The 12,120-nt window shown below is 51.0% G+C and overlaps 1 protein-coding gene across 4 annotated transcripts in view; it reads right to left on the bottom strand.

The window, feature by feature from the left end:
• Cars2 (cysteinyl-tRNA synthetase 2, mitochondrial) overlaps positions 1-12,120 on the bottom strand; it is a 39,638-nt gene that overhangs the window by 13,874 nt on the left and 13,644 nt on the right. For 2 of the 4 annotated variants that reach the window (XM_006253460.5, NM_001177684.1), the window contains exons 6-8: positions 8,400-8,483; positions 2,406-2,538; positions 1,731-1,864 (exon numbers count right to left, since the gene is read on the bottom strand). In XM_006253460.5, coding sequence (XP_006253522.3) covers positions 1,731-1,864; positions 2,406-2,538; positions 8,400-8,483 — 351 coding nt within the window. The remainder of the gene's footprint in view (positions 1-1,730; positions 1,865-2,405; positions 2,539-8,399; positions 8,484-12,120) is intronic. The other 2 variants (XM_006253461.5, XM_006253462.5) reach the window with 1 other exon arrangement.

Genomic DNA, 12,120 nt, shown 5'->3' with positions numbered 1-12,120 from the left:
GGAGGGCGTTGGTTTCTTGAGACAAGGTCTCTCTAGGTTATGCTATAGGTTGGTCTCAAACTCACAGAGATCTGCCTGCCTCCGCTCCTCCCCCAGTGCTGGCCCTGAAAGTCCCCCCCACCCCCCAGCTAGCTACTTTCCTAGAACTAGAAAGCGTTATGCTACTCCGAGGGAGAAGAGTTATTAGTGGCATCTCCCGGCAGTGAACTTGGCACAGTGCCACACTGACCCGCCAGGCAAGGTATGATCACTGCTGCAGTGGTGGCACCGGGCTATGGTAACCTGTGGCAACACTTTATGAGAATATCTTTTACATTCAAAGGCACTGGAACTTTTACTGGTCCTCACAGCCAAGTTGGTAATATACCTTGAGGTCACTGAAGACAGATGATAGCCTACTGGGTGCTCAGCCCGTTGGCTTAACATGCCTTTAACATGTCAAAACCAAACTAACTTGCTTTGGAGTTCTCACGTAATCAACTTTTACAACCTAAGCTAATGCTTTAGTAATTTAATGCTTTAATAAGCATTAAGTGAGCATGGCCCTGACACAGGGCGAAATGCGCACATGATACATGTATGCTATGATAATCGCTTGCTTAAAAGAGCAGGCAGGTCACAGGGGACCTATTCAACAAATAACCACTGTTTGTGTTGAAAGCAGCACACAGATAAAACGCTGTGATGGGGTGTTTGTCGTACCAAGTGCTCCTGGGTCAGCTGGGGTTGGCTGGGGTAATAACTCACTCCCTTGCAAATCTGGCAAAAGATGTCTCTAACACATGCCTCACTCCTCCGTGCGATTCAATAAATTCAGAGGTAAGTTCTTTGGTGGACACACAAGACTCAGAAATCCTAACCAGACATCAGGTATAGACACATGATAGACAGGCTGGCCGGAAACCACCAACTAGGGACAGGCGGATGGAGATCACTGGGACAGCAGTAGAGGATTCAAACCTGCACCTTTTCTCAGTCAAATGAATCCAAGGGGAAATGCTGAGTTTTCTTTCTTTACTGTAATACCAAAGCATTTTGGTACCTCTGAGATTCTCTTTAATTCATTTAACCAGCACAGTAGCCAGCCACTTTCTGACTGGATCTGAGGCCTGCTGCACAGAAGGGAATTTGTGCCTGGTGCTGTAAATCTGGTCAAAAGCCCATGGCTCGGGAGTGACAGGCTCTATCTGGGTGCCTACTACTGTGGTTTTGCTGAACAACCCTGTATAAACTGCCTTCTAAGTATTTATACACACGGGTCAGTGCTGCTCTCAGCTCTGGCCAAAGAAGTCCCTTTCTGCAGTGGGCAGCAGTCGGCGCAGACTCAGGCAAAGTGCTGAGGATAAATGTTTGTCTGTCCTAAATCTAGTCCCTCAAGCCTCAAGGAGCCTCTCAGAGAAAAAGACTAGAAAGAGACTAAGAGGCAGAGACAGCAGAGGGGCTGCAAAATGTCTTCTGGACAGCGGTGGCTGTTGCTCTCACAAGCTTTGCAGCCATGGCTACCAACACAAGAGGAACCCCACGTGACAGGCTGGAGCGCTGTATGATCAGTCAGGTCAAGATACATTGTATTCACACGTGAGACTAGCAAAGAAGAAAGAAAAGATACTCTACAGAAACCCAAGCAGTGATTTCAGTCAGACTCATCTCCAGCCCTCCCTGCAGAGCTATGGACTCCAAAGGCAGAGTAGACAGAACCAAAGAAGAGGTTTGCCTCAAGTCAGGCTCACCCGAATGTAGGAAGTAATTTCCCCACTGCTGGCACTGGTGGAAGACTTCACTCTGTGCGATTTCATTTTCATGATGTGGGAAAGCCAAGTCTATGCCGCCGGTGTGGATGTCCAGTTGGCTTCCGAACACCTCGCTGCAGGGCAGAGTGCAAGCGCATGTGAGCAGCCTTGACATGAGGGTCCACACCGCACACACTCACTCCCGACAGCCCTCCTCACGCCATAAAATGTTTCTGCTCAGCTGCATATGGATCTACGGGCAGGCAGGGAGGGAGCAGCCACCAACTGTTGGAGCTGTCAGAACCTTAGGGAAGCAAGGGTTGCCTGAGAACAGAGAGGGGTAGTACCGCCCCTACCACCCTCCCAGCTTGCCACTCGGGAGCGGCAAGCTGGCCGCAGCATGGGCACGTACATGTTCTCAAGCGGCTTTTCAGAGGTGCCACTTACATGCTCTGAGGCTTGAGCTGCCTGTCAGGGACCATGAGGTACCTGCTGTTGTATGGTAGCAGGAGGCTACACTAAGCAGGAAGGCTGGGCGCACCCTGGGCTGGGCAGGGCATTCCTCCTCACGGCTCCAGTAGCCCCCTCAGGCCTCCTGACTGTTCTCTCCCTCAGTCAGGCCACCCTGTCATACCCGTCTTGAACATTTGCAGCCTAGAAACTGCTGGGGTTTACCTGGCCATGGCAGAACACTCGATGTGCCATCCGGGCCGGCCGTCTCCCCACGGTGAGGCCCAGAACACCTCCTGGGGTTTGGCTCCCTTCCACAGGGCAAAGTCGCTGCTGTGCCTCTTGTCAGAGTCAACTGCTGGCGACAGAGCAAGGTCGCTGAGTAAGGAACCACAGTGCAGCTCTCTCCGCACACACCCCAGCCATGACCACGGCCTGTCCCTGCTATGTATCTTCCTTCTCACAAATCTCATGCCTCCTCCTACTGTGTTCCACTCCTAACCAGTGGGCCAGCAGGACTGATGTCTCCATGCCAACAGGCAGGGCAGAGCTGGAGTATCCACAGAGCCTTCGAACACCGGGGCACTTGATGACAGGGACCAGTGCCTGGCCAGTTCTGTTCAGCTACTTTAGAGTCCCTACATGACATTTTCCACAATGACAACAGTCCTCCAGAGGGCAAAGGTGACATCAGGATAGAGGACAGAAGCCAAGAGAGCAAAGAGTGAGCAGAGATGTGTCAGTCCCTCAGGGGTGGACACGAAAAGGTTCAGCAAGTCCCTCAGACAAACTCCACCCATCTTAAATGCCACAGTCATACTCAACTCACTGTTTTGTGGCTGTCATGGATTTGCTGTCCCTATTTACACACATCAACAAATGAGGTCACTGGGTCAGTCTGGACCTCTGCATAGACGGAGCACAGTACAAGGTGAGGCCCATTGGGAATTGCAGGCTAGCAATGGACTGACATAGGCACAAAAGGCCCAGGGTAACACGGGGTTTGCAGCACCTTGATGTGGGACAAAGTTGGCAGGAACAGGCAGGAGTTGGCCAGGGCAGCAGAGAGAGAAAGAGAGTCATTCCAAGAAAGATCAGTCTGGGCAGAGGTGACATGCAAAAACAACTGACCAAGCAGTGGTGTTCTAGCAAGCTGGCTGCCCCACGTGGGGTCACCTATGTCCCCAAATCTCCAGTTTGACCCAGGGCTGGCTCCACTCATACAGCTTCCCTGAACACTCTGACTACCCCTGAACACCCTGATTTCCACCCCCTGAACATTCTGACTACCCCTGAACACCCTGACGATCCCCCCGAATACCCTGACTGCCTGCAAGGCCAATGCAGGCTTGGGTGGAGCCCTGGGCATCTCTAGACGATGGAATTTTCAGTACACATCGGTTCAGATGTGGTCATGATCTAGATCTTGTGAAACAACTGCGCTTCAAAGAAAAAGGTAAAGTCCCTGGCACCAGGCAGGCAGGTGACTCACAAACAAGGCACAGGGAAATAAGAGGCTGTCAGGCTTCACTGACAACACACTGTGAGGAGAAAGTGGTCTGTGGGCTCCAGGATACACTGCAGACAACGGTTATGTCCAGCCAAAATGACCTCAAAGGAAAATGGTAGACTACTGCTACTGTAGGGCCCAGAGAGCACAAGGAATGTCTCCAAGCAGAGGATCTTTCCCATACATAGCTGGAAACAAATCCAAACCAGACAACTGGCAGGGTGAAAGCCAAGGCTGCCAATGTCATCACATGCATGTGTATGTGCACATGAGTACACACACAAACACACACTGTACACACTCACACTATACACACTCACACACATTGTATACACTCACACACACTGTACATACTCATACACACACACACACACACACACACACACACACACACACACACACACACAGGGAATCGATCTGAATGACATAAGAAGGCAGGGGTGCACACAAAGGAGCCTTCTAACCATGCAGATGACTGGACCAGCAGGGGACGGTGGCTATCTGTCAAGCTCAGTGCCCATCATGATTGGCACCTGAACAGAAGGGTCCACCAAACCTGAGTGGCAGCTTTCATGATCAGAGCCTTGGCGACAGCCCACTTTACTGTAACACGTGCATGGTTACGTTCTCAGTCTGCTGAGAGGGGTGGAGAAGAGAGGCTGGAAGGGGCTCAGAGCCTGCTCTGTTCATTTCCCTCTGGAGAAATCGCAGAGCCTCCAGAATGTGAAGGGCACACACTCCACAACTTTGAAAGGGGGCCCCAGCCACATCAGAGAGAAAGTGACATGGAGCAGGGGCCCCGGTGACAGAAGAACAATTCAAGAGTTAATAGGGAGCACCTTCCTATGGAAGAAAGCAGGAAGCTTGCATTTAACCAGGGCCTAATGGTTCCTAAGACTATGGGCAACTTCGAGCAGAACAGACTCTTCTCTTTGTGTGTATGGGTGTTTGCCTGCATGGGCTGAGGGACTAGAAGTTAGACTCCTTGATCAGCAGTCAGATAGGGAGAGAGGCCATGACTCAGTAATGATGATGGTTCGCACCCTCCAGACCTGAGACAAAAGCATCACAGCTTAGAACAAAGATCTTGTAAGCTTTTGTCTCCCACCAGCAGGCCCTCTGCTGATGGACTTGTTCAATAAGCTCAGGGCTGCATCAGGACGTGTACACAACAGTTATGCACTAATCTGCCATCCCATCTTTCTTCAAACTGAAACACTCTAAATCAGGAAAGGAGACAAAGCCCCTGCCCTCAAGGAGAAGCTGGGCTTTGGCTCGCTCTCCTCTGTGAATCTGCAGTAAGTGTGTTTCCTCACTGCTAATCAAGGCCTTTCTCTTCCTGCTCAGTCTGTGATTGAGAATTTCCCAACTGTCACCTGTCACACAAGATTCCCCTTGCCTTTTAATCCTTTCACTGGCAGAGAACAAGAATCCGATTCCCCAGAGGCCAGAAGAGGGTGTCAGATCTCCCAGGCCTGGGATTAGAGATGGTTGTGAGCCGCTATGTGGGTGCTAGGAATCACCTCAGGGTCCTCTGGAAGGGCAGTCAAAGCTGTCAACCACTGAGCCATCTCTCCAGCCCTTCCCTTACAACTCCACTGTTCCCACAGAAACTGTACCACGAAATAACCGAGTAACAGCCTGTCTATGTAAAGCACTCCAGGAAGCAAACAAGAAACTGACAGAGCTAGAACACCACTGTCACAGAAACCCTCTGTGCAGCCAAGAATGTATGCTAGGATGGCTAACGGAACATAAAGAGAGGACGTGAGGCCGCCTGCGTCTTTTGGTGATGAACGTGTTACCCACATCTGCAGATACTCAGAATTGTGCTAAGCCTGTACGTTAAATGACCAACCTGTATGAATCACACGTGGCATGGAGGGAAAGCCATGAAACACAGTCAGCAAATCCCAGTAAGCCAACGGGCTGGGGATTGAAAAGGAACGAGAGGGGAGACGTGGGGGAGGGATACAGGAGGAATGTTCTAGAGGACTGGCAACACAAAGCATCCAGAGACAACCTCAGTCAGGCACTTGGGACGGGGGTTGGGGGGGCGAACACAGTCAGAGGAAAGGGTTGCTACCAAGGGGTCAGGGCCAGGCAGGGCTGATGCAAACGCATAATGCAAGCACCCCAGTGCCAGGGCCCTGTCACTGGGTGACCACAGGACCTCAACCTAGGAGAAGTCACCCGCAGGGCCCCCTTCTCCATCCTTCCTATTGAGTTACTGCTACAATTCAAACTTTGAAGAGAAAAGCCTTGCTTTAATGACAAATCCGAGCTTTGGAGCCAGAAGGGCTCAGTGCCTTTGTTTTGTTAAACACTAATCCCCAATTTCAAACCTTTACTCACACTGTGCTTTTGAATAAGGCACTTCCAACCGTGAGAGCCGGGTGGGGGTGGGCGAGTGGGGGCAGGGTGGAGGGGGCACCTGTCACTCATTGCTGGGGATGCAATGGGAGACACATTGGCAATGCCTCACAGAACCAAACAGGTTTTCCATGTGACCCAGTCATCACGCTCCTCGGTGTTTTAAGCAAGATGCTGAAAACAGTCATACAAAACCCTGCACTCGGATGCTAGAGGCAGCCTGATTCCTAACTGCCCAAACATGGATGCAGTCGAGATGGACTTCAGTAAGTGGCTAGACTAACAAACTCCACCACACAGACAGTAGCCACACAGATGAGACAGCATCCATTATTCCGTGAGAGCCAAGCTACTGGAACAGGCAAAATTCTACAAAGCTTGAAAGGAAATTACTGCCAGGGAACACAGTGGTCATGCCTCTAACCCCAGTCCTCAGGAGGCGGATCTAGATCTCCTCAAGATCAAAGCCACCTTGGGCTACATAGTATCAAGCAAGACTGTCTCCAAAAAGCAAGCCACAAAAGCCTATTACAAGCAGAAAGAAGCAGACCTGGAAAGGCCTGTGGCTGTATGTCTACAATTTCGCAACATTCTGGAGAAACAAAGTTCTGGAGAGTGAAAAGGTCACTCCGATTGAGGTAGCAGCAGAGACAGGAGAAGAACTGGGCACAAATGGTCTGGAAGCTGGGAACCACTGCACATGACTGGGCCAAGGGACAAGAGGTGAGGCGTTTATCCGAATGTACAGACCATCCACACCAAGGGGCGCGCTAACATGAACTGCATACCAGGGTGGTGCAGCACATTGGCCTGACGTTAGACTGCTCTGGCGGGGGGTGATGGGGCTGGAAGAGGTCAATAGGAATTCTATGCCTTCCCTCTGCTGGGCTATGAACCCCAAGTGGCACTGAAAACACAAAACCTGTGGAAATAAAGTCAAAAGCTGGGCCTAGAGGCACACACCCGCAGGCCCAGCACTTGGGGGTGAAAACCAGGAACCAAAGGTCCAGGATGTCCTCTGCTGTATAGCAAGATCCAGGTTAGCCTTGGTTACATGAGACTCTTCCCCACAACCAACTACAACTCAACAAAACTAGCTTGATGCTGCCAGAACTTGTAACTCTCCCAAAGCCCTCTTCCTGAAAGGCAACCGGAAGCCTGTCTCAAACCACTGCTCATAGGTGTGGAGATCCCATGGCTCGGGAGTGACAGGCAATAGCTGGGCGCCTACTACTGTGGTTTTGCTGAACAACCCTGTATAAACTGCCTTCTAAATATTTATACACACGGGTCAGCGCTGCTCTCAGCTCTGGCCAAAGAAGTCCCTTTCTGCAGTGGGCAGCAGTCAGCGCAGACTCAGGCAAAGTGCTGAGGATAAATGTTTGTCTGTCCTAAATCTAGTCCCTCAAGCCTCAAGGGACTATGGCTAAACAAGGGACTTGGCTAAACAAGGCTATTAAAAATTAGATTAAGCCAGATATGGTGGCACATGCCTTTATTCCTGGACACTTGGTTGGTCTCACTCGGTGAGTTCTGAGGGCAGCCTGTTCTACATAGCAAGTTCCAGGATGGCCAGGCCTACATAGTGAAACCCTGTCTCAAAAATAAATGATGAAAATTAAAAACTAGATTGGTGATGAATGTGTCATCCATGAGTCTCTATCCACAGACACTCAGAGTTGGGCGAAGCCTGTAAATTAATTACCAATTAAGACGCACATGGCATAGAGGGGAAACCATGTATCACAGCCAGAGAAGTCTCATTGAGCAAACAGGGACCAGAGATGGTTCTTCAGAAGAATGGCAGAAGGCAACATGGGGGAGGAATATAGGAAAAATGTTTATGGGAGATTTGGGGATACAAAGTAGCCAGGTCATGAATTATTTCAGTGACTTAAGGCACCTGCAGCCCTGCCCAGGATCTTCAATGGTTTAACTTTAGTCCTACATGTTTATGATTTCTTCTTCATAAAAATGACTTTGACCAACAAATTTTAAAACACAAATAGCAGAGGAAAAGACTGACTTATGTTGGGAACGTAGTGCATAACAGCAAGCAATAGAAGACATGCGTACAAGTCCCATGCAAAGAAAATTCACAAGGAAGAGAGAGCAAACAGCATGGCTGGGGCATAGCAGGACAGAGAGAGGCACAGGATGCTGAGCTTGCATTCAAACTGTCTTCTGCAAGTCTCATCTATTGTTCACGGAAACGGATTAACTCCACAACAAGGTTAATGACCCCAAGGGAGTCCATGTCCGCCCAACTCCAGATCTAACTCTCAGAAGCCCACACCCGGAAGCTGAAGCCCTCGGGGACACACATCAGCACCCACCTGGCTCTGCAGTCGCACTGGGAACCGTGTTGACCAGCTTGCCATACTTGTCCCCTCGTGCTCGCAAATCAAAGTAGACGCTACCTGTTTGACAGAGACAGATATGAGTTGAGTGCTTCCCCGTCCATCCAAGGCAGCACATCCGAGAAGTATAAGGGTAACGGGCAGTTACAGCTCAGCACAGAAGATGGTGCTTGGCTATACCATCAGCCAGAACTGAGAAGCACAGTACTGCTTCATTAGTATTACCTGGGAATAATATGAGCAGGTCAGCGGTGAGAGCACACGAGTGTGAGCCTCTCTGCAAAAGCTTCCACAAGTCCATAGGGAAGGAGGGAGGGAGGAATAAAAAGCCTTAAAAGGATATGTCTATAACCCCAGGAAAAAAAGTTCAAGGCCACCCTGAGCTACACAGAGACCCCCACCATTACAATAAAACAGTAGGTTACATGGAGAAACCCTGCCGTGAAAAATCAAAACCAAACAACAAGAATCACAAACCCCACACTTGGCTCTTCAACCTTCCTTCCGTGCTAATTTAAAGACTCGATCCTTGGGGCTGGAGAGATGGCTCCGGCAGTAAGTGCCAAGCGCCTGCTAAGTGAGCACGGGTACTTGAGTTGAACTCTCTAGCACCCACATAAAAAGTCAGGCGTGGGGAGTGTATGCCAGTAACCCCGGCCCAAGGCTGGGTGGAGACAAGCAGATCCATGAAGCGCACTGGGTAGCCAGCCTAGCTCAATCAATGGGCTTCAGGTTCTGTGAGATCCTGTCTCAAAACCAATGTCCAGTGGAAGATACTCAACATCTACCCCAGGCTTCTGTCCAAATGCACATGCACACGCACGCACGCATATGCAACACACACAGCACTATACACAACAGACACACACACACACACACACACACACACACACACACACACAAAGACGCTAATCTTACCCAACACTGCCTGCACACTGTGTGTGCCCCTGAGATGTTCTCCTAAGACACCTATGACCATCCGCCTCTTTGGACTGAGTGAAAGAACCTCCACCTAGACAGCCTCAGACGAGGGTGAGCGTCCAGAGGCAGGAGATAGGGGGGCCGGGAGAGCTGGAGCCCGCTACAGCACTAATTTCTTCCATACCCAACCTGCCACAGAGCTCCCTCCTGGGAGAGCAGTGCCCCCGGCTGGTGTGCGCTGACAGAGCCATGTATCCCTGCGGCCTTCTGAAGACCATCATCCATGACCGTCACTAGAAACTGTGCACAGGTCTTTCTCCTCCCACCCCTCTTTATCAGCCTGTCTGCTCACTGATTCATACCTGGGCTATCCTTCCGGGGAACACTTACTGGCCTTTTGCTTGGCAGACACAAGCATTTCCAAGTGCCTGTGCTACAGTCAAGGCTTTCAGGGGGACAGCAGTCTCTGCAGGGAGGGGAGAAGGTTGGGTGGGTTAGAAAACACAGCCAGCTAGCAAGTAGCATCTTGGCCTGCCTCTTAGGGACCTGGTCATGCAGAGTCCACTGCTGAGCTAGACCCCTACCCTCTCACCTGGGCCACCTAGCCCAAGATGCAGGCAGAGTGGAGATGGGAGAGGCTAGGGCCGAGCGAGCTGCCTCCTACGTGCACACACTGGGAATGCTCGGGAAGAAGCTGCCGGGCGGACAGGCAGCATCCTTCCCTTGCCTTGCTGAGGTTACCAATTTGCTGAATAGACGGTTTTCACCAATAGTTCAAAGATCACGCTGCCGCTAAGCCCTGTGGAACTGTCACAAAGCCCAAGCCACTGCAGCCTGAGTGAATGTTGTGACAAATTTACAGCAACATATGCGACTGCAACCCAAGGCCGAGTATCACTAGCACACGCCTTTAATCCCAGCAGAGGCAGGCGAAGGCAGGCAAAGGAAGGCAGAGGAAGGCAGGTGGATCTCTGTGAGTTCCAGGCCAGCAAGAACGGCACACTCAGTGAGAGGCTTTTTGAAGAAAGGAAGGATGGACAGATAGATGGATGCATGTGTGCACGTGCAGACAGAGTTCACTCCTGGAGAACACCTTGTATTCTCTGAAGCAGAAGCCCATGGTCTCTTTCTACCCCACAACAATTACCCTGCACTGGAATAAGCTGGAATCGTACCTCCATTTTATCAAATGGTTTCTTTGGGGACAAATTCCAAGTATGCCAAAGTAGACAACATAGAAACTGCAGTTCCCCTGTGTGCAGGCCCTGGCACATCACCCCTACTATGAGATGGGGCTCTAGGGGATGTGTGCCCAGGGATGAGGACCTGGCTCCATACTTGCCCCTTTGCCTGTGACAAGCACCTCAACTCCTTTGTGCCGGCAGCCCGGAGGCTGTGATGCGCTATTGAGTAAAAACTTGGAGGGGAACGAGATGGATTATACATGGCCAGGAAGTGGAGACAGCAAAGCTGAGGAAGCTCACCTTCTGCCGTGAGGACCGATGGAACGCCATAGGAAGTTCATTCTTGGGAGGGCTCGTGGGGAGGGGCAGGGGCTTGCCAGGGACTGCATGAGTCAGGTACGGCAGGCAGGCACATCTGTAACCCCGGGATTCGGGCAGTGAGGCAGGAGGATCAGGACAAGCAGAAGGGTTGGGCATTTCAGGTCATCCTCTGCTATGTAAGTTGAGGACCAGCCTGGGATACAGCAGACCCGATCTCAAAACAAAGAAAAACAGCCAGGGAAGGTATGTCTGAGGTTAGTGTGTGTCACGGGGACAGCCAAGCATAAACTGCCAAGACACAGGGAAACAAGATGTCAGGCAAAAAAGCAGAGCGGGAAGAGAAGGTCATGCTAACAACGCTGTAGAACTCAAGTGTCTGAGTCACAAGGAAAGAGCGGGGACTCGGGGTTAGAGGGTCTCAAGAGCCATAACCACTAACAAGCGTCTTGACTCCGTTATGTGGACAGACACGGTCGAGCAGAGCAGGGAGGCCCCCAGGAAGGACCTAAGTCAGATTTCAGGACAGCACTGGAGCACCATCTACTTGGAGACTCATGCTGCAGTGATGAGAGGTGGCTAACTCTGTTCTGTGACAAACACGATGTGGTGGTTTGAATAAAAATGGGCCCCAGAGGCTTATAGGGAGTGGCTCTACTAGGGCCTTGTTGGAGGAAGTGTGTCTCTGGAGGTGGGCTTTGAGTTTTCAGAAGCTGGAGCCAGGCCCAGTGGCTCTCTCTCTTCCTGCTGCCTGCTGATCCAATGTAGAACCCTCAGCTCTCTCTCTACCACATGTGTCCCTGCATGCTGCCATGCTTCCTACCATGATGAGAACGGACTGAACCTCTGAAAGGTAAGCCCGCCCTGATCAAATGTTGTTCTTTGTAAGAGTTGCCTTGGTTGTGGTGTCTGTTCACGGCAATGAAGTCCTAGGTAAGACACAGGCATGTTAGGAGATGAACAGCCCGGACAGGAAGGGACAGTCCCCAGGGGCCCTGCCCTGGCTCCAGCTGTTCTGAAAACTCTTCAACAGAGATAGCAAGGTGGCTCAGTGGTAAGAGTGCTTGCTGCGAAAGCAGGGGACCTGTGTTCAAATACCAAGCATCCAGATGTGGCTCTACACACCTGTATCCCCAGTGTTTGGGATAAAGAGAGGCATATCCTAAGAGCTCACCAGCCAGTCAGCCAGCCAGCCAGCTGAAAAGGTAAGTTTAGCCTTAGCGAGAGACCCTCTCAAGAAGTAGGGTGGGGTTACTATGGTGTGGTTCAAGCAC

Source organism: Rattus norvegicus, chromosome 16, assembly GCF_036323735.1.
Source record: "Rattus norvegicus strain BN/NHsdMcwi chromosome 16, GRCr8, whole genome shotgun sequence".
In the NCBI taxonomy this organism is placed as follows: Eukaryota; Metazoa; Chordata; class Mammalia; order Rodentia; family Muridae; genus Rattus; species Rattus norvegicus.
This window is presented reverse-complemented; position numbering and strand designations above follow the sequence as displayed.